The following is a 25,809-nucleotide window of genomic DNA, read 5'->3' on the forward strand; positions in this document are numbered from 1 at the left end:
CTCATTCTATCTTAGATTGTCTTTTCTTCAATCATCAGTTTTGGTTTTTATGGAATTTTTTACTATAATGTATTAACCTCTGAAACTACCACATAGGATATGGGAATAATAGTAATAGCTATGCGTCTGTCTTGCAGCATTATTCTAAAAGTAAGTGAGATAGGTTTTTGAAAAAGAAAGACATGGTAAACTGTCAAATATGAAGTATAGATTCTGACGTCCTCAAGCATTAATCCGACCAGCCCATCTTTCGGTGGGTTTTGTCTCAACCATAGATCCTGTCTTTTCATCTAATCCCAGGAATCCATCATGTTTCCCCCCCTTCTCTTTCAGATTTCTCAGAACTCATTAATCATTAATGAGCTGCCCCTGTCCCCTGGCCCTTAACACCTTCAGGACCTTTGCAAATCGCATAAATGCTCTAGCCTACTTTCTAGAATAGAAATGCGAATGACATCTTTTCCATATGATTATTGCAAAGTTTGCATGAATGGATATGGGGAGAGTCGCATAGTGAGGGTTGCGTAAGAGATGTCCGCCTACGTTTCTTTCCCACGGCCGGGTAGTTGTGAGGACGGCAGGGCACCCGCACCCACCACACCTCGCTCCTTCCTGTGCTGCCGTCCCCAACACGCCACGGTGGTGTTTTTCGAATTCTGGATCAATCAACACGTTTGTCTGCTACAATCCAGTCCTTGTGGGTCTCTGCTTTCATGAAAGTCTTTGTTCTGGAGAAGGAGAAGATTGACATGAAGCGGGTAATCCTGAGGGTCGTGGTTCTCAGCGAAACGAGTTCAGGGTGGCATGTAACTAGGTTAAGGGCCCATGGGTGGCACTTGGAGAAAATTACATTTCGCCCCGAAATTCCTAGGTCATGAGTGGCTAGCCAGGCCCAGGGTGGAGGCAGATGAAGCACCCTGAGAGGTCAGATGATGGGCAGGACCAGAGGGCAGGAGCAGGAGAGTGAGAGCATGAGAGCCGTGGTCAAAGTGGCTAGGCCCCCCGCCCCGTAAGGAGCCATGGTCTTTACAGCAAAGATCTGGCCCTCCCGTCGGTTAACTACGGCCACAGACACACGACGACAGCCGTAATTTTGTTTTTCCTCTGTTTTCTCACGCGTTTGTGTGGGATCGGGCGAGCGATCTGCACAGGGCTCCTTTGCCAGTCTGCACTTGGGGTGGTGGGCAGAAGGAGAACCAACCGGAGCATGCCCCTGCTGCCGGGGCAATCACAAAATCCCACTGGCCGAAGCGCGAGGCTGCGACCAAGTTAAAGGGCAGGTCCCCCGGGGCCACTGTGGGAGAGCACCTCAAAGGTACACTGCAATAATCCTGGCTACGGGGACGAGGCAGACGGGGGCTGAGATGCTCGGAGCACCAAGGGCCGTGGAAAGCCACTAAGATCTTGTCTTAGGAACACGAGGCAAGCCATGATGACTCCGGCCCCCTTGTGGTGCTTTGGAGACACAGACGAGCTGAGGTTGGGAGGGAAAGGGTTAGAGGAGGTGTAGACTAGGCTTTGAGAATGCAGAGTGGCCGGGAATTCATAATAAGGATACACAGGAGTGCTTAGGGAGAGAAGATATAGCTAAGTACAACACCAGAGTTTCTGACCTGAGCAAGGGCGTGGGAAAAAAAGAAAAGTACTGGAAAAGGAGCGGATTTGCAGGACATCTGTTGCATTATTTTCGTGAAAGTAGCTGTGGAGAAGTCACCGAGGAGTTACTATGTTCATTGTAAAAGTGAGAAGGATGCTATCTTACTTTTCCATTAGTTAAGTGACTTTTCTAAGTTTCTTGGGAAAACACCCTCCCGTGTAGTGTGATATACCATAGGATCCAGATACTGTAAATACTGTATCAGAAACTTAAAATTCCAGGGTGTAGTTCTGATGGCTTTCCCCTATACCCTGCAATGCTGCGCAACTGGTTTTACTCATCTCAGAATGCCTTCTATCCCAAGAGACTTCTTGGTCTCTAATACAAACACATTTCTGGCAGGCAGGTTTCATTTACCCATCAACTGACATATGAAATTATTCCAAACTCATCAGGCTCTAAAACTGGGATCCCCCATATATCCCACCCTGTGTAGACCCATTCAAAACCTTACATCCACACATGCCCTCATATGTAATTCCGACTCTTTTCAACTGCTTGCCAAATTGTATGGTCTTTTTACCTAAATCGAAATGTTGCAGTGCAAAAAAAGAAGACGGTGCATCCCAGGGTAATTCATTATGTGGCCACTTTAATGAATGCAGTAGTTTCCCAAGCGATGCCTTTGACGTTTGAGTCAAAAGGAAACTATCAGAACTAGAATTTTAAGAAACGTAATAAACCGGAAAAAGAGGTAAGCCGTCAATTTCTAGAAATACAAATGTCTTTGAATTTTGGGATTTTTTTTTTTTTTATCAGGCTCAGGGAGAGAAAAAACAAATTACCAATAAAGTTCATAATTAAATTTTAGAAATCAAATTAGTTAATGTGAAGGATGGTGTTGCCTCAAAAATAAAGATACGCCGATACTTATGTATTAATTTAGCAGGTCTTTAATAACGTGCTTCATCTCTGTCAGAGGAGGAACTTGCAGTCAACCTGGAGACGAAACAGAAATGCTGATTACACGGCACAGACACAGTGGCTTGGATGCAACATCTCGGGGAACTCATTTCTTTTTCTCTCTGTAGCTGTTACTATCCGTTGAGCTGGCAGCTGACTGTGCAAACATGTTAAAAAGAAACAACTAGAAAAGACTTGATTTGCATAGAGGATTGGTAATATGAACTCAGAGTATGGCTGAATTTTATTATGTTGCCAGAAAACAATAACAATAACAAACCAAAACCCTAAGGATCTGAGAAATTCATACCCACAAGCCAAAATTTCTTACCAGTTCTTATCATGCACATGACATACTAGGTTTCTCAAAAGAAAATTAGTATGTTAATAATAACAAATAGCCACATCATGTCCACGTATAGGTGGAAACATGTTAGCGCATTCTTTCTCACATATATTTTGATTAGTCTTTTGTAGCATTTTTCATGGATGTGATTAAAATAAGTACTCTGTATATCAGTTGATGACTTTAAGCTATTCTAAAGTGACTCACACAGTCTGAATTTTAAAAACACGTTTTCTGGTTTTTAAATTGTTTTTACTTCTCCCTAGATTTCCCTGTAGGTAGAGTCCGTTTGAGGGGAATAAATTTAAATAAAATATGTTTGATAGACTAACTCTGAGCTTGATTGGGCTGTTTTACCCAGTCTTTAATTTAGGCAGCTGGCCTGATAATGAATTTCTGTGCTGTTAACTACAGCTCAGGTATACGTCTTGATCTCTAAGGCTGCATGTTAAACACATCTCAACACAGTCTGCCCAACACTGAACTTGCTGTCCGTTTTGGTATGACTCTTCTGCATTCCATTCTTAGTTATCAAAAGAAGCCTGAATTGTCTTCTCCCCTCCTGTCTCTTCCTCAGCAAATCCTCCTGAATGAATCTAGATGAGGTTTGCTAACTGAGTTGGGTCATTCCTTCTCACTTGGGTTTCTGCAATATCACCCGCATCGTCCTTTTAGATTTATTTATTGGACAGACTTTTTTATGTGTTAACTCTGCCTTGACCACAGGCAGACACTAGGTATCCAAACAGGGATGCGGTCCCTCCTCTCAAGAAATCTACAGTTAAATGAAAACACATCTGGAACTGGATACTTTCAGATACTGTGGCAAGAAGCGAGGGCCTTATAAAGACATAGATTTGTATCACCCTTTGGTCCATCTCTCACACCATTGCCAGATTAATGGTACTTCGAAAATGTAAATTCAGCCATGTCTCCAGTTTCTCCTGTTAAATTACTTTAGTGGCTTCCTACTGCCTTTAGACAATATTTGTTAGCATAGTATAGAAGCCTCTGAATGCTCTGGTTTCTGCCTGTAATCTAGCATTATCTCCTGCATCCTACCCACCCCCGCACCCCCCCCCCCCCAGCATTTGGAGGCTCAGCCATATTCCACGCTTTTACACATAACACCCCCACAATTTACATTCACCCCCGAGTGCGAATCTTCATCCAGAAAGCCTTCTTTCCCCCGTCTGATTTTGATGTCCTTTCTTGAAAAGCAGAGAATTGTAGGTGTACCCCAGCACAGCACTTAACATAATGTATTACAATTAAGTCGGGTGGAGATATTAACTGTAATCTCTGATCCAGACTCAAGCACAGTTCAAAGACACAGAAGTAATTCAACGACTAGTAATGAGCATATCGATGAATATGATATCACCTAAGGAAATAAGTGAAAGGCATAAGCTTTCATCTAATTCTGTGATCTTTCGAATTTGCTCTTTTTATCCCTCTGTCATCACCATTCAAACTTACAAAATTTTAACATTCATATGGCGTTGAAGTAAAAATGTAGTTAGGCCCCAAGACACATTTAATTAAGATAAATTTTACACGCATGAAGAACAAATGGGAAGTGTAAAGGTGTGTAAAGGAAAATAGTTTTCAAGACGTTTCTTCTGGTTTTCCACCAAATATGATTGCTAGAACACCCGCAAAAAGGAGAAGGCAAGAGCCTCTTTGAAAACATTAAAAGTTGTTGTGAATTAATTTCAGGGTTGGGGAGGGTGGATAGATTGAAGGCAAGAGGCGATACGTATGCTTGGGCTTCTTGCCAAAATGGAAGACTTACGCAAAATGGGAATAAGGCTGAGTGGAAGGTTTGATTTACTGCCTAACTTGAAGGCCCATCAAGACAATTGGCAAGGAAACAAAGAATGTATGTGTGGTTATTGGTGGGCAAACATGAATTGAATGTCAAGGGCCAGGTGTTCGGTGTTCTAGGAAGAGTCAAATTATATCCTGCTTTCAAAGCCTTTTTGTTGTAATATATATGTAGGTTGTTCTTTCTGGTGTTTTTGCCCCCCCATCTGGTAAAATATTCTACTTCTATTTCTCATAAGATAGATGACATGATGTTTACATTACCTTTTTAGGTAGAAGTTGTTTCCGTTCTTTTAAAGAGGGATTTTTCTGTGGGGCATGAAAAATCAATGCTGGTAAACTGTGAACAGATATGGAGACTAAGAAAGTTTGTGTTTGAGATGGTTTTGCCTTTTTTGGTTCAACATGTAAGTTTTTCACTGTCATGTGCATAGCTTCATTTTCCATTTATATGTAACCACTGAATTATATTTTTGAATAGTTTGCATCTAAGACATTCTTGGTGCTATACAAATGGGAATCCATTCACTAACCTGAGTCACTTGGTTGTATCCCTCAAGGAATTACACAAATGTCGAAAGTTCTTTAGATCACTAACATTCCCCAACTCTAAGCCAATTCTAGCAATGGGTCTTAAACAGATGAGAAGCTTACAGAAAGCTTTCAACTTGTAGAGGCAGGGGAAAACACCTCAAAATAGCAAAGCAGTGTAAAGAAGAAACAATGACTCAGAACATGTTACAGCAAATACTCAGTGCCCAGGAAGAAACAAGTGACATGCCTTGGGGAATCAGGAAATACTGTTTATTTTGCACCGGTGCGGACCCAGCAGAGTCACCTCCAAAGGCTGAGCCCAGAGCCTTGGCGTCGGCCTCTTGTTATGGATGGGATTGTGGGGGCTCAAAAGAAAAAAAGAAAAAGGGGAGGGGGCACTTATCAGTTGTGCTATGGGGGCGGTTGGCCAATGCAGGAGGCAAGCAAGATCACCAAGCCAAAAGCATGCGAGGGGAGTATCCAGCCTCGGACATCTGGCTGGCCCCTTTCATCTTGCTTTCACCAGCTTTCCTTCTTAAGCACACTATGTTTGAGAAAATCAGTACTTTCCTGGGTTTAGTGTTTCACACCGGGTGGCGCTCTAGGTCTCTCTTCTATTTTAAGACAAGAGTCAGGCACTTGCAGTGAAAGTTCATTTATAGTTTGTCATACTCAGTAACTGGGTCCATGATTTTTTCAGTTAGCCACATAATTATAGAAGATCAAAGATTCAGCTTGGGATAAAAGCAGGAATATGGCGCATGGAGAATGACGTAGTTCGGTTTGATTCCCACTTACTAGCTGTGAAATATTATGATTGTTTATGCTGTTTCTTTAATCGTATGACCTGGAAAGTGGAAATACTGTAGCTATTGCATAACTCCTGGAGGGATTAGAAGAAATGCATGAAAGAGCTTACCTAGAACAGTTCTATGCTCATTGTAATAGTATGTCCATGGAAGGACAACAACAGACACGCAGAATGCTCCCCAGGCACTCAACAAAGTATTTTTATATTACTTATGGTCCGTTCACATGTTTACCCATCAAGTGACTCAGTGTCAGGAAGGAATGATAGATTACATGCTACATGCCTCATTATCCTCACTTGAAATATTTTGCTTGATGATAGAGCCACATTTCATGTCCAGTCATCATTTGTAGGTGCATTTTATAAGGATTACACGCTGGTTTGAGAACAATGACCTTAAATTATAAACCCCAAATGGACTGGACCAGAGGTTTTTAGCATTTATGTTTGTCTGCACTGTTTTAAAAAAAATGTATTAATTACAAAGAGTATCTAAAAGGCAAATGATTTTTGTTCTGCAGAGTTTCTTTTTCATAATCTTTAATTGTGATAATACTTTGGTCATTAAGATTTTACTATATGTTTTCATACTACTTGCTTTTTGTTTTGACTGTCTTCAATGACTTTATTATCACTACAATATTGAAAATGCTGTGATTCGATGTGTTGTTCTTTCTTCGTGCATGTAGTAACTTTACTTGCAACTTTTAGGCACTTAAAAATACTTAAGCATATCTTCAAAATGCCACATACATTTTCCATTTATCATCCCATGTAATCAAAGAATATGTTGAGTTAAACACTGTTTTTGACTATCAAAAACAAATGTTTTAATAAATCAAGAAGGCATTTCAGATCTCTTATTACAATACTTAAATTCATTAAACATTTTATTTTATAGTGCCATTTTATTTTAAATGTATTCCATGGGGAAAACTACCTGGTTAAACTAAGTTAAATGAGTTTCATTTCTGAAAATATCCTCAGACTTTATTGTGCTAATGAGCCTCACCAAATATACTTGACCATGTTTGACCTTTTTCTCCAGGAGCAGGTAGAAGCATTCATCCATGGAAAGACTTGGGCAAGTGAAAATCTAGTCTGTGACTATTTATACTGAAGTCTTTGGGTCAAATTCCACACTTGGAAAATATTCAGAAACTTCTTTATATATTGCTAGTGGTGTTTGGTTTTTTTTGTTTTTTTTTTTGTTCTGCTCTTTCTTTTTCTTACCCCTTTTGCACTTGATCTCCATCAATTTCAACAGATGAAGCTTCCAGCTGGTGGCAAGAATTTCCCAACCCCAAATAGGGCCCTTTGGTTAAAGTTATCTGGATAAGACAGAGACCATGGCTTGCCAAATCCAGCGACATTATTGATCTCTGGTTGTTAAAATGTTGCCTGCTCTAACACTGGAAATTCCACCTTTTTAAATAAAATTCTCATTTGAGTAGGTTTTCCCCACCTTTCCGATGCCATGACAACCACATGAGAGGGAAGAGAAGGAAGATGCTTCTTCTTTAACGTTGATTCTGCCTTGGTGCGTTTATTTCACAAAAGTCAGGTCCATCGTGTCCTGCATACCAGCTACTCTGTTAAAAGTAAAACTCAGATCAACTACTTGAAGGATGCTCACAGACTACAGTTAGGTCTAAGAAGGAAATCAGCAAGGTATTGTGAAACGGAAGACCTCAGAAGAGCTGTTTAATATTTTGAAAGGAAAAGACTCTTGGAGGCATTAATATTTCTAGAAGACCTAGATGGTAAGAATGGAACTGTTAGGAAATTCGTTGCGGGAAAAATTTCAATCATAAAATAAGTAAGACCTCTATCTATTCAGATTGCTGTCTAGAAACCCGACAGACCCGCCACTCATCTTCTTTTTCCTGGGCATCTTTTATGTACTACCATCTAGAATCTCCTAGTTTCCACTGACCCCTCTGACAAATTCCCTGACAGTTTTAGTCTTCTCAGATACCAGGAGACAAGTTGCAGCATGCAGGAAGTACACCAAATGGGAAATAATGAATACTTCTCACCACATAACACCTGCAGATACAAGTTGTCCTTGTTAGATCCCCTGTCCAAGTGCCCTAACTTTATCAGCAGGGACCCTGCACGTGCCATTTGTGCTGACCAGGAAAACACTCTGGTGTGATGTTCCCCTATCAGCCAGTATTTCAATACAGCAGTACTCTGGAAAGGAGGGTGGTGTAATGATGAGCCTGGCTTTCTCTGTCGAGTGTGGATCTGTGGAGGGGCCTGTGTCGCCTACTGAGGGGGCAGAGTTGGATGGAAGCATTACACAGCATGACAAAAAATATTGTCATTTCAGAGGTTTTGAAACAAATGAAAAATAATGAATAAACATGTCTCTGAAAGGGTCTAAGCACTCACGGTCAAAAATTCTCCCCATCCTCACTAGTTCCATGTGATTCTTCCATTATTCACTCCCCCTTTTGCTCTGACTCTAGGGCCATGACACATCAAAGCTTTATGCAGATAAGAGGAAGAAACACAAGGAAGTCATAGGAGCAGACAGAGAGGGAGGATGTTTTCCAGACCCGATAGAACTAGAACCAGGAGTCTATACAATACCTTTGATGGCAATGAGAAATCATTATGACATTTACTGGGACATGTTTTCTCAAAATGCAATGTACTTTGTGACTTGTGTTTAAGATCAAGTAACTTTTTAATTTTAAAACTAAATATAAAGGGTTTTTTTTTCTTCGTAGAAGACTACAGACGGGTCCGGAAGGCGGTCTTTGTCTTCTGAAAGTTCTCACCTCTGCTTTCATATTCTCCCAGAATCATCACGATTATTGCTACCTGTGTTCGGAGGTCTTCTCACGTCAAAATTTGCCACATTCCACTGTTCTATTGCAAAAACTCTACTAAACTAATTTTACCTAATAGGAAAACAACCCTGCTATTTACAAAGCAATTGCATCACATTATCATCTCATCCATTATCACAGTCACCCGTTAAGTAGGATAGTGATCTATTGCTACTTTTACTTTATGACAGAATGTACTCACACTCCAATTAATTAAGAATCTTGTCCCAGGTCATGTAACTTATAAGTAGGGCAAAAAGTTTGGGTTACATTTCAATACTCACGCCTCTTAGGTCAGGATTTATCTTTATTTCAGTACATTGCCTCCAAAATGCATTACCTTTTCTGAGATATAGACATTATAATAGGAAAAAATATTTTTTCAAATTATTTTTTTAATGCTTATTTATCTTGGAGAGAGAGAAAGAGAAAGAGACAGAGCACACGAGACAGAGGGAGACACAGAATCCGAAGCAGGCTCCAGGCTCCGCTCTGTCAGCACAGAGACCGATGTGGGGCTGGAACTCACAAACCGTGAGATCATGACCTGAGTGGAAGTTGGACGCTTAGTCTACTGAGCCACCCAGTCGCCCCATATAATAGGGAAAAGATCTTAATATTGTACTGGTAATGGAAACTAAGTCAGTATATGGAGAAGAGGGCACCAAAAATAAGTGATCAAAGAGGAGGGGTTACTGATCTTTATAATCCTCCTCATCTCATTCCATGTTGGCAACTAGCGATTATTACACTGTGAATATAATGTATATATACATATATATTCACATATATATGTATATTAATATATATATGCATATATATGTGTGTGTGTATACATATATCTTCCATAATAAAAAACTGGAGACAAAAATTTCATCTGTTTTTTAAAGTTTTATTGTGACATCATGCTAGCTCATTTTTCCAACAACATTCTGCTTGTATTTTATAGAGAACTTATCACTGCACCTTGGTTTACTTTCTGTCCTGATCGGAAAGGTCTTGAGGCAAAGAACAACCACTCCCGTCATTCTTCACTAGCATCTTCTTCCTAAGAACATCAAAGTCTCTTGACCAGCCACGAGCAATTCCGCTCTCCATACACATCTCACCAACACCATCCTCTCTTGGTCCGCCATAGAGCCAGCTACAAGGAACCCACTGTTGTACTCACCATAACGATATAAATAACATGTTATAAAACACAGTGATGTCTACTCATCATTAATATTCTTAACATAGTGGCCATCATGCTTATCAGAAGCTTAAAAATGAAATATTGGCATGAGAAATAAGATTGCCAAAGAGTTCTTGAATTAAGCCCCTTTTTGGGCCTATGAAACTTTTATTGGTAATATTTTCAGATTCAGATTCCTCCAAATTGGCCTTAATGAATTTCTATGAGGATCACCAATTCCCAAAGTAACAAAGTTACTGCATTAACTTTTGTTTGTTTAATATTTACAAACATTTATTGAATGCTATTTTCCAGGTGCCATGTTAAGTGTTTTAAGTGCATGCTTTATTTTGCTACCGATTTACTTCTGTTGTTGTTGAAGTGTGGTGGACATACAATATTATATAAGTTTTAGGATCACAGCATTGTGATCCAACATTTGTATACATTAGGGGGTAATTACCATGATAAATCAGGCTATCATCTGTCACAGAAGTTGTTATGATATTAACTTAGTATCATTACCTCTTAATTGACAAATCTTTCGGTTGTTCCTTGTTAGACTCATTGACTACTTTATTCATCTTTGGACCATCCTACTCACAGCCAAGGATTCATGCTCCATATTCTAAAAAGTTTCCAAACCTCCTTCATGTGTCTATAAATGCCTTTTTTTTTACCCAAAATAACTTTGTTACTCTGTTTAAAATAATGAGCTTCTAACGTCTGTTTGACCTCTTGAAAGGTCATCTAGTTGAAATAGTAACTTCCCATTTTACACTACAATGACTTCATATGACATATGATTTCAGAGTTATTTGAAATTATCATGTGAGAATATGAAAGCTGTTAGTGTTACAGGTAAACAAGCTAAAAATAAAGTTGCTGATCTAATAGTAAGTTAACACCTGGACCTGAGCTACATAAGATTGCTATAGTTTGGCAGACATTTTCCCTCTAGGCTTTTATAAGCTCCTTTGTTTTAATATGATTATCTCATCTATGATGAATATAAAGGATATTTCATGTCCCTACCATTCCTTACCATTATAGTTTTTGCATTTTTCTGTGCAAATATAGAAAAATGAGCATTATTTTAATGCGAAATGTTCAGAATTTCCATTTTTGATATTTACTAATAATGTGTTTTACACTTTCCTTTGTTTTTCATATATCATATTTCCTTACAGTTAATTTTTAGAAATGGGATTTCTGGATCAAATAAAATTAATATTTTTAAGGCTTAAAATAAATAATAAAATTATTGTCTTAAAGAATTCTGTTGCTAGAAATTTTATGCAAATATTTGCTTCAATATAACCTTGCTAGCTTTAGTTATTATAATTTTCAGTGATTTTTATTAGATGTTCAGAAAAAGCTGGGTCATTTTAATGCTATTATATTCTTTATTTCTAATTAGATCAAAAATGCTGTCATATTTATTAAAAATAATGATAGTTTTTCATTCTCTCAAATGACCTCTCTATAATATTAATTATCTTTTTCCTTATTTTATGTTTGCAGTCATACTATACCATATATCCTGCTACATGCCGCTAAGTTTGTTGCTTTCCTTTTCATTTTGGTACATATACATTACTTGTACATAATGAGTATAAAATTTCTTGTTACTCCCAAGTCTAGAACTCTCTCTTTTCAAAGTTATTCCATATTCACTTACATTATGTAGTATTCCTATGATGTGGATTGTCTAAATTATTTCGCTCTTTAAAACAGAAGGAATTTTATTTAGAGGAACTTGTGAGTTAAAGGTTTAACTTTTTTTTTCCAGAAAATTAATTGTCCCAGATAATTTTATTGCTAGATAGTTCTGTGTAATAATAGATGTAAAGAAACGTTTATGACAATTTATAATATTGGATATTGTTTCTTTATAAATTGTGTAGTCCCATAGCAAGAATGAAAGGAAAGACATTTATTGGTAGAGAGATTAATGTCTTCAGGATGGTGAAATGTCTTTTTTATCTAAACCTAGCAAATACTTAACATAAAATAACCATTTTATAATTGTCTGGTGATAAGTAAAGAATCAAAACATGCTGTAGAAATTAATTAGTGTCATTACTGATAATTTTCTCATACTTATTTTTAAGCAATTTATGATTTTGTTATTTCATTATACTTGTTAAAGTGGAAACATTTTAATTAGCATTTACTGTGAGTGGATTTTGGAGATATATTGTTTCCAGAATGATTTTTTAAAGTTTTGTTCTTATTGTGTTAAAATAATAGAAAATTTCCCATTTTAGTAATTTTAAGTGTACAATTCAATGGCATTAATTGATTCATTCATAAGTTTCTAAAACTTATCCTCACCCCAGACAGAAACTCTGTAATCGTTAAGCAATAACTGCGATTTCCTCCTCACCACAGAATACACTTTTAAAAAATAATCCAACTACATGCTGTCTATAAGAGGCTAGCTTTAGATCTAAAGACTCGAGTGGATTAAAATAAAAATGATGTAAAAAGATATTCCATACAAAGTATGGAACCAGAAGAGAGCTTGTGGATAAACCAATAAAAGAAAGAATAGATTTGATGTCACTGTTACAGGAGACAAAAAGAGTATTATATATTGATAAAAGGATTAATTCAAAAAGATTTAATAATTATAATAGGCAGCAAGCATCAGAGTTCCCAAATGTATTAAACGCTGACAGAATTGGAGTGTTATACTTTGTTAAATTAACATTTGTTAAGTGGAGCACGGGTTCCAGATGGTGAGCCACAACTTTGACAACAGACTTTAAGAGAAATTGAAATACAGGGTTTTTTTACTCACAAGTCCTGGAGGAAAGACATGACATGCCTTGAGGAACCACACGTAGTGGTCAAAGAAGAGTACAGACTGCGAGACAGGACCTGGGGTGCATGGCTTTTTTTAGGGCCCATGGGTGGAGTGTCTGAGGGTTCCTGGGCTAAGGCTGGGTTGGTCAGTTCATACCCAAAGAGCAAGGTTTCGGTAAGCCAGACAGGGGTCTTATCTAAGTGGTGCACAAGGCATGTAGACCCTAGGAGACAGGATTATGTTGCTCGCAGGGCTGTTGGGGAGTCATATCAGGATTTTGACATGTTTCTGCCTCTGTGGCTGCTCTCTAGGGCATACACGTGCACAGGGGGCTAATGTCAGTTTAAGGTCCTGCAGGCCACTTGACCAAGCTAAATGGATACGGAGGCAGCCATACTATGGAGTAGCTTTGCTAAATTTTCAACATACAAGGAGAAATAGACAATTCTATAAAAATAGTTAGAAATGTCCACTTTCAATAATGGAATGAACAGAAGACAAATCTAGAAATATGGAACCTGAGCAAGACTATAACTATATCTGACAGACATACACAGAATATATCACCCAACCAGAACAGAATATGCATTTTTTTCAAGTGTACATGGAACATTCTCCAGAAAAGATCCTATATAAGAATACAAAACAAGAGGTAATAAATTTTAAAAGGTTGGAAACATGCAAAGTATTATTAAAAACTTTAATAGGTAAGAATATTAAGAAATGGAATTCATATGTAAAGCCATGCTTTTTATTCACATATCTTTATGTTTAAATGAATTATTGATCATGTTAAGGTCACCTAATGAAGTTTAATACTTCACTCCATTGTAATAACATTTTAAATGGAAACCTTTTAGAAATATATACTGGGATTATTGACAAAAATGACAGAGTCTTATTTCATTTCTGTAAAATCTGTGACCCATCTAGTTATGAGAAATACATCAAAGTCCGGTAGGGGGCATTCCACAAAGCATCTGGCCAGTACTCCTCAAATTACCAAGGGCAGTCTGACAAGGATCTGAGAAACTGTCACAGACAAGTGGAGCCTAAGGCACAATGAATAAATTCTTGGGTGGAATCTTGTACAAGAAAAAGGCATTCGGTTAAAACTAAGAAAAGCTGAATAAATGGTGGACTCTAGTTAGGGATCATGTGCCAATATCGGCTCATTAACTGTGACAGTGTACCATACTTTGTGAGATATTAATAATATAGCAAATTGTGTGATAAGAATTTTCTGTACAAGCTTCTAAGTTTTTTTTTTTTTCTAAAATAAAAAAATACATGAACATCACTTACAAAAAAATCTTTGGACATGTCATTGGGTCCCATGTCACTGTCTATTCAAACAGGAAGTGCACGGTTATGTTGTAACTAACGTTATTGGTTCTTACGTATATTTCATACTGCCTAAACTTGCTTCTGCAATATTGGAAGAAGGCTTTTAGTCAAATAATCATATTGACTGAGATAGACAGATGGGCTAGTTCTGTAAAATGCTTATTCTACTTCATTCTCATGAGGATGCTATGTAAATTTTTGTCATAATTATTTACTCAGGCTGATCTTTTATCTTGACAAAGCTACAGATGATTTGTTTGAGCTTTAAGAGAAAATACTACAGAATATCTACAGAATTGTCAATTCAAAATCACCTTATCACTTCTATTAATAGAAAAAAAACCAAATAATGGTTTGCTTATTCACTAGCATAGACATATGCTTTAAGTGAACTGGATGATATTCCATGATAATATAAAGCAGGATATTCAAATTGATTTATTTGCATATATTTTTTGAAATAATTATTTCATGGCTATTAAATTTATTTCTGGAAATTAAAGGATATATTGCATAATAAATTATAGCCTTTGGTATAGATATTTATTATTATTATTATATGGATATAAATATAAATGTGTAATATGTATAAATATAAATGTAAATATAATATATACAATATATTTTAATTGATTTTTTTAATACTGGGATATCGTACTAACTTAATATGATTAACTTTTACTACTTAAAAGGGAACTATTTCTTGGCTCGAACGCAGATATTAATCATGCTGACTTGCATATGTTTCTTTTTTTGTTCCCTTTAGGCTGTACTTTGGAGGTATAAGTTTTCTCAGCTTAAAGGTTCTTCAGATGATGGCAAGAGCAAAATCAAATTTTTGTTTCAGAATCCAGATACTAAGCAGATTGAAGCAAAGGTAAATCCAGGTTTATCACATTAACCACCTCTAATTACATTAATGCCATTAAGAAGCAAAGGGGAGAATATTTAGGGGAAACAAAAGAGCAAAAACACACATTATCTGTTTCCTTTGGGATATCCCCCATGGCCAGAAGAATAAAATCACTTTGAGATTTTAGTGGCAAAATTTCAATTAAATTCTGATTGTATTTTACCATTATCTGCTCTCTCTTTGGATATAAATACAAATCCCTGAAGAAAAATATTATTTAAATCAATTCCTGTTTTCCTCATGTTACTATGTGTCAATAAAATGAATAAATGAATTATTTGTTGCTTTGCTCATGCAAATTTTCAGTATTCCAAAATATATTGACTATGTGGCTTTAAACTCGTCAGAAAGGTTCACTACCTTTATTTTAATATTTCTTAATATTTGTATATATTCAAAATGTAAATCATTTCAGTTACCCTACAGTGAAATTCACAATAACAATGTTTGGGGCAGAATAAATTATAAATATATTATTCCAGTGTGAAGGAAAGGATAAATAACAAATGCCAAAGTAAAAAATTACTAATGGTATGGAAATGCAAACCCATATATAATTTTTCAACGATGGATTAAAATTAGCATAAATCTGTTACATACCTGTACCTATGAAATTCATGGGGGGAGGTCAGCCTGACAGTCAAAATCTTCCAAGGAATCACCCTCTCGGACATCCTACTATATGTCTCCCGTAACACTGCTCTATATGCGTATCAGACCCTCTCCTTCTTTTAACAAGATGACTTCTTTCTTGCCTTATATATCTGCTCATGCTTGTCTCTTAACTTTTCTCCTTAGCGTTTTGTCTGAATTGCTCTGAGGATACCCCATTTCTGTCTTACATTTATCTTTGGACTTACTGCCTCCACTTAGACTATAGGTTGCTTATAGAAGGAACTGTGGATATAGCCCCTTTCTGCTGGATCTTTTCTGTGTTTCTCTAAAGCATCGATGTTTCACATGGCCTTGCCTTTGATTCGTCTACAATCAATTTAGACAAATACCATCATAACTTCACCCACTCCTTTTATTTAGCTTCATTCATAATTTTCAATTCTGCATTTCCATCATTGCCTTTTCCCTAAACACAGATGCATCCATGGAACTGCCTTCTCTCTATCTCTTGCTACAGCTCCTCCTCTTTTCCCCTCTCGCTCCGATTAATTGACCGTTTCCTTCGTGCTAGCCACTCACACTGCTCTTTAAATCACCATCGAAAAGATGCATTACCATTGTCCCAAATTATCCATGTTTAGCTTTTGTTAGATTTCTCAATCTTTCAAAACACAGGACATACTCTAATAGTGGTGAATGATGTTAATATTGTCAGTTCCATATTCTTCTGGCTAATGTGGAAACTCAACCACTAGCTGCTGACAGCAGCTTAGCGTTTGATATGTTACTTCTCTTCTAATTTTTCTAATGTGCTAATGAGTCCTTAGTTGACAACATGAAGCAAAAATATAAATGCGATGCAATGACTAACTATAATATTTAGGCTTTATTTTAATGTAGCATATGTTATATATACAGCTAATTATACTTACTAGCTATTAGTTACCCATCCGTTTCTAAATATTACTCATTCTTGTTATAGTGGGTTTTTTTCAATTTTTGAAAAATGCTTATTTATTTTGAGAGAGAGAGAGAGAGAGAAAGTGATGGAGGGAAGGGCAGAGAGACAGGAAGACAGGATTCAAAGCAGGCTCCACACTGACAGCAGAGAGACAGGTGCAGGTCTTAAACTCATGAACCATGAGATCATGACTTGAGCTGAAGTCAGACATTTAACTGACTGAGCCACCCAGATGCCACTCTTATTATAGTATTTTAAAAAATATTTTATGAATTCGTTTATTAGGAGCTAGTTTCAGAGAATATTCATTGAATGTGTTTCTTAAACTTATGGACAGTCATTTTTGTATAGGAGAAAGAGCAGACTTAAAAATAATAACAGAGTATGACCACTGGTAAGTTACAGAACTTCTTTAAAGGCGCCATCTCCTTCTGTAAAACGAGCTATAATAATACCTCTAAGGGTAACCATGAAAATACCAATTAAATACAGAGGCTATTTAACACAGATGAAACTAACCAATCAGTTCTATAGGATTGTTTGGCCATGCAGGTGTGTATCCGTCAGCTGACATAGAAATTGTATAAGAATTAAAGCTAGCACAATTGCTATTTTGTAACCTTTATAATTGCAACTCGTGAGCAATAAAAAAGTACCATCACAGGAGAACAGCAAGGAGAATACCAGCATATATAACATTATTGGATTTATGCATCAAGAGGATGGCTTATGGTTAAGAAATTAGCGGCACCTGGGTGGCTCAGTCTGTTAAGCACCTGACTTTGGCTCAGGTCATGATCTCAACGGTTCATGAGTTCGAGCCTCACGTCAGGTTCCGTGCTGACAGCTCAGAGCCTGGAGCCTGCTTCAGATTCTGTGTCTCCCTTTCTCTGCCCTCCCCCACTCACGTTCTGTCTCTCTCTGTCTCTCAAAAATGAATAAACATTAAAAAAAATCTGGGAAAATATAAAAAACATAAATATAAATATAAATATAAATATAAATATAAATATAAATAAATATTGTTACCAAGGCAGCAGAAACAGAACTAAAGCCATGAGAATTTCGAAGTATTTGTGAACTTGTCGGTAGGGATAAAATAATTTCCTTAATTACACTAGATCATTACTTTACAGTGCAGGATTGTAAGCATTTTTCTCAATATTTTATTATGAACATATTCAAGCATATAGCATACTTTAATAATTCACAGTAAACACCCTATATGCGCTATCTAAATTCTACCATTTACACCGCACTGTACTTCTTTATCACAAATCTGTGTCTTCATCCCTTTAACTGTCTGTCAACCCATCTTATCTTGGCACATTTTGAAGTAAATCACAGACATCAGCATGATATTACGCGATTTTCAAAATGCATTTGTGCAATGTTATTTTTGTCCCTCCAATTCTAAATTCCTCACCCATTGTTTTCTTGGACAATTCTTCAAATTTATAGTTGTTTATGATAAGTGACAGTTGTACACTTTTGTTTTTTTAAAAATGTGTTTATTTTTTTGAGAGAGAGAGCACACGGTGGGGAGGGGCAGAGTGAGAGGAGAATCTGAAGCGGGCTCTGTGCTGACAGGCTGAGAGAAGAGAGCTGGATGTGGGGCTTGAATTCATGTTCCATGTGGTTCCATGAACCACAACATCATGACCTGATCTAACATCAGATGCTCAACTGAGCCACACGGGTACTCCGACAATTGTACACTTTTAATTGCATAATCTAAATAATAGCAACCAAAAAATTAAAAATCAATTAATTAATTAAATTTTAACTAGTTAAAAATAAGTTTAGTAAAATAACAAAAATACTCAGCAAATGAAAGCATTCATTACATTTTAGTCCATAGATTTTAAAAAATATTTCATTTTCCAAAAGTAAGTTACATATACATACAATTTTTGCCATAATTGGTAGTAATCTAAAACATGGAATAATTTGATATGACTGATAGTTTATAAATAAATATTTAGCAAAAATAGTATTTATTATCATATTCCCAATATCATTTGCTTACATAGCCTCACAAAAGAGAAGAAATGATAAACATAGTTTCAAAAACAATGACATAAAATGCCATGTTATTTGAAGAAAAAATTATCTTACCTAGAAAGATTGCCTTCCTTATGAGTTAGATTAACACAGAAGATATCAAAATGACATGATTTCTACTCACAGTATTTTGAGAAATGTTTTGAAGGTTATGTGTTGAGATGTTTCCATGTACTTTAATAAGTACATTGTAAAACTTTTATAATCTTGGAGAATAATTTGTGAGTGTTTTCTTAAAATCATTAATTTTGTATAAAGAGTTTAAAGTTAAATATTTTTAATGTGTATTTATTTATTTTGAGAGAGAGAGAGGGAAGCAGAGACAGAGAGGGATACAGAGACAATCCCAAGCAGGCTCTGAGCTGACGGTGCAGAGCCCAATGCAGGACTCGATCGCATGAACATGAGATCATGATCTGAATCAAAATCAAGAGTTGGACACTTAACCAACTGAGCCACCGGGTGCCCCCAAAATCTATTTTTAAGTTAAACATAAAGTACACATTGGTGAATAAAGATGTGAAGAAAATAAGTTATTACCTCACTTGTCCCAGCCTTAAGTAAATAAAGCAAAACTAAATAAATGTTATTGAGAAATTTAAAATCCTATAATGCAGTTTATCTTTATGTGCCACTTATTGTTTATCTAATTTTTATACAAGTTCAATGCCCTATAGTATAAGAATATGAGCTCAATAGTTAAAGAACTCTGGCTTCCACGTATAAAGGTGATGTCTGTTATCTAGGATGAGTTTTCTAAGCTCAGGCTCAGCATCCTGAGTGTAAGATCGAGAGTATTAAATCCATGGTTTTTATAAGGATAAGAGCACATGTGCCCTTCTCAGAAGACTTGAGAATACCAACATACGTCTGTTACATGTGCAAAAATAACCTAGAATTGGCAGAGAGTTACAGGTAGGGAAAAAGTAGAAATGGGATTTGTGCCATCAACATAAAAGCAAAAAGATGGGATCAATTCACAGAAGAACCCATAACCCAAAAAAGACAGAAGACCCTAAAAAAGATTTAATTGAGTGATTCCCACTCAGGAGGTTCTCGATGTATACACTGTGAATGAGTGGGGATTGACAGTGTGCAGTGGTTCAGTTGTCAGGAGAATTGTTCGAAAACTCTCTTGAGTTTATGGGGTAGTCAATCCCTTCTTCCCCATAAGCTTGTTCTGAGGCAGAGGTAATAAAGGGTTTATTTCATGCTGAAGCTGTGATCAAGCTCTGAATGTCTCAAGAATCTCTAGAAATGATGGAAGCCCTTCTTCCATGAGACAGACTTCCAGCTTACCTTCAGCCATGATGGTAACAATCATCCAGGACAAGATCCCTAAAGTAGAATGTACATTAGCCTCCACAGAGTGCTTAGATAGACTTGCAGCTAGTTTTTAAAAACTAGCTCCTAATTAGTAGATTTTGTGACATATGAATCTCATATTCGAAATAAAAATGCTATAGCAGAATAGAGAGAGCTAAAGTTGAGGGGTTCTCTCAAAATGCAGTAGCATAAAATATGGAAAATATAAGATGAAAGCTCTGTGACTCCATTACCAACACATCCAGCATTAAGGAGGAGAAGAAAAGAGTAAAGGAAGGAGAGAAAAATAGAAACTACCAAAAAATCCCCTCAAACTGAGTATGTACTTCAGCCGTCAGTGTGAAAGGGAAAACTGAGCTGTGATTAGTAAAGAGGAAAACTACATCACACCCCAAAACTTTCAAAATCCGAGTATAAAGCAGAAATTTAAATCATCAAGATTTAATTTAATATTCCAGTGGAGTAGTGGCTGGAGGGCCTCAGTGAACTTGCCTCCCTCAAAAACAGTGGAAATGCCGGGAAAGCAACTGAATTCAAGCACCCGTTTTCAAGCATTCCAGAAATTAGCCAAATGGACAAAAATGAAAAATAACCAAAATCACAGAATGAACTGAAAATTGACTAAGAGAAACTACTGGACCTCGCTCAGTAACATATTGAGGTTCATTTTAAAGTTTTCATTTGAAGATATTCAAACACCCCTCCCTTCCTAGACAGTGGCTTTGTAGCCAAAACCCAGTAGCACTGCAGAAAATGGAGTGGTCTGACCTCATCCAGAGCAGAATCAATAATTTGGTTTAATTTGCAGCTTCCTGAGAATTCTCTATTCTCAGTGTGGTGGCTGTGTGACTCAGCACATATAGCTCAGCAGGGGCGGAGGACAAAAGGAAACAGAGGATCTACCCCAGGACATGAACTAAAACAATAGCAACCTGCAGCAACATCTTGACCACCTAAGCCTGAGATTTCCACTGGAGCAAACAAAAGCCTGGGCTGGAATTTAAAAGAAAGTCTTGGAAAACTAGACAATGATTATGAATTTAGGGAAAGCTCTGACATACTTTTGGGGATTTATGATCAAGGCTGTGTGCATGCCCAGGAAAGACCTGGGAACACAAAAGACACCAGTTGCTTACTCTGACTGAACTGGAGAACACACACAGTCAGGAGGTTAAAGTTAAATTTGTCTTGTTAATGTCCTGAAATTGGAAGATGTGCCTTCATATGCAGATTTCCATAGTAAGATGTAACAGACTCATAGGCAATACGCATAATGAAAGTGTCTGACCAATAGTTGGCTGACCTAGATGTGACCAATAGGCAGTGAGGCTTAAACATGTAAAAAAAAAGTATAAAACAGAGAATTTTATGAACACACTACAGAGAATACACATTCTATAGATTTAATGCAAGAAAGTGCTAAACAAAGAAATAGCAATAAGAAAAACAACAACAACTGAAACACCAACAATAAACTTTGGGAAAGTGGAACAATCTAATACCAAGAGTTGTTACAAGATATTATCTAAAATAGTTTCCATCAAAAAATTATGATGTGTGCAAAAAGCAGAAAAGTATGTACAGGATAAACACCAACCAACAGATTATGCCTTGAATGGGGCTCAGATTTTGGATTCACTAGACAAAGACTTTAAATTAGCTATAATCAATATATTTAAATTATTAGAGAAAACAATGTCTAAAGAATTAAAGAAAAATATGACAATGGTGTCTTGCCAAATAGCAAGTAACAATGGAGAGGTTACATGAAAAAGTGTCTATAGTTGAAATATTCATTAACTGAAATGGAACATTTACTAGTGGGACTCAAGAAGATTTTAGTTGGCAGAAGAAAGAATCAACAATCTTGAATATTGGACAATAGACACTAACCAATCAGAACAACAAGAAAATAACAAAGAATGAAGAAAACGATTATAATCAGTACCCTGTGGCACGTTAGCAAACATATCTGCATATGTATAATGACAGTCCAAGAAGTAGAAGAAAAATAGAAAGGGACAGAAAAAAATATTTGAAGAAATAATACTTGAAAACTTCTCAAAATAAATTAAAAAATAACCTACACTAAATTCAGTGGGCAAAATATGTGAAGGGGAGTAAAAGATACAAGCTTCCAGTTATGGAATGAATAAGTCGTGGGAATGAAGTCTAGGGAATATAGTCAATGATACTGTAATATTATTGTATGGTGACAGATGGTAACTACACTTGTGGTGAGCACAGCATAATTCAGACTTATTGAATCACTATGTTGTACACCTGAAACTGTCACATTGTGTGTCAACCATCAAAACAAAATGCACAAACAAAATGAAAACCAAAACAACAACAACAACAACAAAAACTCCAGTAGGATAAATTCAAAGAGAACCATACCTAGACTTTATTAGAGTCAATTTGGTGAAAATCAAAGACAAAAAGAGAAAATCACATACATGGGATCATCAATAATAATAACATAGGAAAAAAGGAGCAAAATGGCAGATGAAAATACTCCATTTAGAGTGATTGCATCCAATGTAAAATGTTTAAATGCCTCAGTTTAAGGTAGAAATTGAAAAAATAGAAAAAACGGTGTCCAATTAAATGCTGTTTATAATAGATAGGGTTTAGATTCAGAAACACAGATAGATTGAAGGTTAAAAAATGGAAATATATATGTGTGTATATATATATATATATGACATATATATGCTAGAAGCAATAATAAAACAGAACTAAAGGGCCTATGTTAATATCAGACAAAATAGACTTTAAAACATAACTGTTACATGAGAAAAAAAGGGGGCATTTTATAGTGTGGAAAAAGTGAATTTGTTCAGAAAACACAGGAATTGTAGATATACATGCACCTAGTAATATTAGTTAAATGCGTGAAGGAAAAGTATACAGAATTGAAGGGAGATGTAGACAACCCAACCATATGAGTTGCAAACTTCAATACCTCATTTACAATTATGGATGGAACAACTGGGAAGAAGATGAATAAGTAACGAGAAGACTTAGAAAACAGCTAGTTTGAGACATCTAGAGGACATTCTACCCAACAACAACAGAATACATCTTTTTCTCAAGTCCTCAAAGAATGTTCTTCATGATACACCCTATGCTATGACATAGAAAAGTCTCAATACATCCAAAAAGATTGAAATCATATGAAATACATTCTCTATCAATATGAGATTAAATTAGAATAAGCAACAGAAGAGAATGGGGGAACTTCATAAATACAGTTGATTCTTGTTATTTGTGATAATTATGTGCTATAAAGTCTTCATGACCAGTAATTCAGCAAATATTGAAATATCGCTTCTAGGGGAAATACAGGGTTGAGTTCCTGCAAACCTCTGGTCACAGCATTTTCATCAACTAATTAATTAATAAATAGCTTTGTTTTTATGTGTGTTTTCATTTAAAGACAACTTATTTAATATTACTGTTGATTCTTTAACACTGAACTCGCAGTCATCAGCACTATAACTTATGCCCAAACAAAGCTTACCCAACATGTGTGTTCTCTCTGTAAGCGCATTACAATGTTCCTGCAATTAAAATATCAAACAGCACTTCAGCACTGTGCTTTGGGGACATTTTAAACAGCAAAGTTTAAATACAAGGTACAAAGTTTAAATACGATACAAAAATGTGAAAATCTTGACACTAAATACAGTGCAAAAAAAGCTACGTTTTGGTGTACAGTGTATAATATGAGAGCTCAAACAGGAAGTCCAAGTATCACCTTGTTTGGCCTCTGCTGGGAAAGTACATGGCGTGTCACTAAAATTTTTCACTGCTTTGCATATATCCACAAATGACCGTGAAAACAGTGTGAATAGATTTTGGAATTACAAATAAATATCAGCACATGGGTAAATTTGCAATAGAGTTTCCACAAATAATGAGAATCGACTGTACGTGATGGGGAGAAGGAAAACTGCGAAACTGGCAGTGAGTCGAAGGTTAAATCACAAGAAAAATAAGTAAATATTGTGCGATAAATGAAAACCAAAAGCAATCTATTAGAATTTATGAAATGGAGATAGATCAGTGATTGAGGAAAAGTCACATCTATAAATGTTTAATTAAAAAAGAAAAGATCTCAAATCAGCATCCCGGATTTTCATGTAAAGAAACTAGATAAATAACACTAAATTGAAATTAAAGCAAGCAGAACAAAGAAAGTAATAAAAATTAGAACAGAAAAATATAAAAGAGAAGATAAAAGCGAGACATAATATCACCAAAATCAAAAGTTGATGCTTTGAAAGATAAGCCAAATCGAGAACCCTTTGAGAAATCTCATAAAGCATAGAAAAGACTCAGATTGTTAAAATCATGAATGACAGAGAGGACATCATTCCTGATGGAGCATATTAAAAAAAGATAAAAAGAGAATAAAGGAACGAGACTTTATGTCAACCAACTAGGTAACTTAGATGAAAGGAACTATGGAAAGACACAGACTGCCTACCAAAAATGAGTCCAGGAGAAATAGTAAGTTGATTAGACCTAATGAAAGTAAGCATTAAAATAATAATTTGAGGACTTCCCATAAAGAAAATGATTTCATAAATGAACACAATACTAACAATATTATTATACAATATGATATATTGAATTATATAATATAATAGTATTAATATTATTGATACTAATAGAAATGGAATCCAGCAGAGTTTTAAAATATTGATAAGCCATGACCAAGTGGGATTTATTACAAGAATGCATGATTGGTTTATCACCCCCAAATCAATCGATGTGATACACCATATTCATAGAATTTAAAATACATGTATTGTCTCAGTAAATACAGAAGCATAGAAGTTTGACAAGCCCAAGACCCTTTCATAATAAAAACACTCAGCGTAGGAAAAGCAGGGAAATTCCTCAATCTACTAAAGAGCTCTGTGTGTAACCCATAGTGAGCATCATACTTAATGTAAGAATAAATGTTTTTTCTGGTAAGATCAGGAGCAAGACAAAGAAGTCTCCTTTACTGATGTTTAGCGAGGACAGTTAGACAATAAAAAGAAATAAAACTGTCTCAATTTGCACATGCTGATCTTGTATACTGAGAATAATAAGGAACCCTCTAAATACTATGTTCACTAATAAATGAGTTCAGCAGTGTTTCATTATACAAAATCAACATACAATTATCAATTACATATCGTAACCATGAACACTTCCTAAATGAAATTAAGAAAACAATTCTACTTAACATCTAAATGAATTAAATAGGAAAATATGTAATAACAGAAGTGCAAACTTATACACTGAAAACAATGTCACATTGTTGTATGAAATTTGAAAGATTTACCTAAAGGGAAAGATATTCTATATTTGTTCATTAGAAAACAATATTGTGAAAAAAGCAATTTCTCCCTAAACTGAACAACGGATTCAATAAAAACCCTTTCAAAAAAGCCAGCTGTTTTTATCGTTGAATTTGACAAACTAATCTTAAAATTTAATGAAAATGCAGGGGATCCAGATTGGCCAAAGTAGTTGAGAAAGAATGAAATTGTACAACACACACTTCTTTGACTATTACTCAAAATTAGTTCCTTTGTCTTCCATAGCGATAAGAACACATACTGGAAAAAATACTGGCATTTTCCCTTGAAAGTAGCATGCTTATGGAAAATTGCATTT

At 36.0% G+C, this 25,809-nt stretch overlaps 1 protein-coding gene across 5 annotated transcripts in view; it reads left to right on the forward strand.

Annotated features, from left to right (window-relative positions):
• Nucleotides 1-25,809, forward strand: part of SNTG1 (syntrophin gamma 1) — a 900,934-nt gene that overhangs the window by 852,622 nt on the left and 22,503 nt on the right. For 4 of the 5 annotated variants that reach the window (XM_058699165.1, XM_058699168.1, XM_058699167.1 and 1 more), the window contains one exon: nucleotides 15,018-15,128. In XM_058699165.1, the coding sequence (XP_058555148.1) occupies nucleotides 15,018-15,128 (111 nt within the window). Of the gene's footprint in view, nucleotides 1-15,017; nucleotides 15,129-25,809 lie in introns of those variants that run through there. The other variant, XM_058699169.1, reaches the window with a different exon arrangement.

The sequence above is a fragment of the Neofelis nebulosa genome, chromosome 14, assembly GCF_028018385.1.
Source record: "Neofelis nebulosa isolate mNeoNeb1 chromosome 14, mNeoNeb1.pri, whole genome shotgun sequence".
NCBI classification, from domain to species: Eukaryota; Metazoa; Chordata; class Mammalia; order Carnivora; family Felidae; genus Neofelis; species Neofelis nebulosa.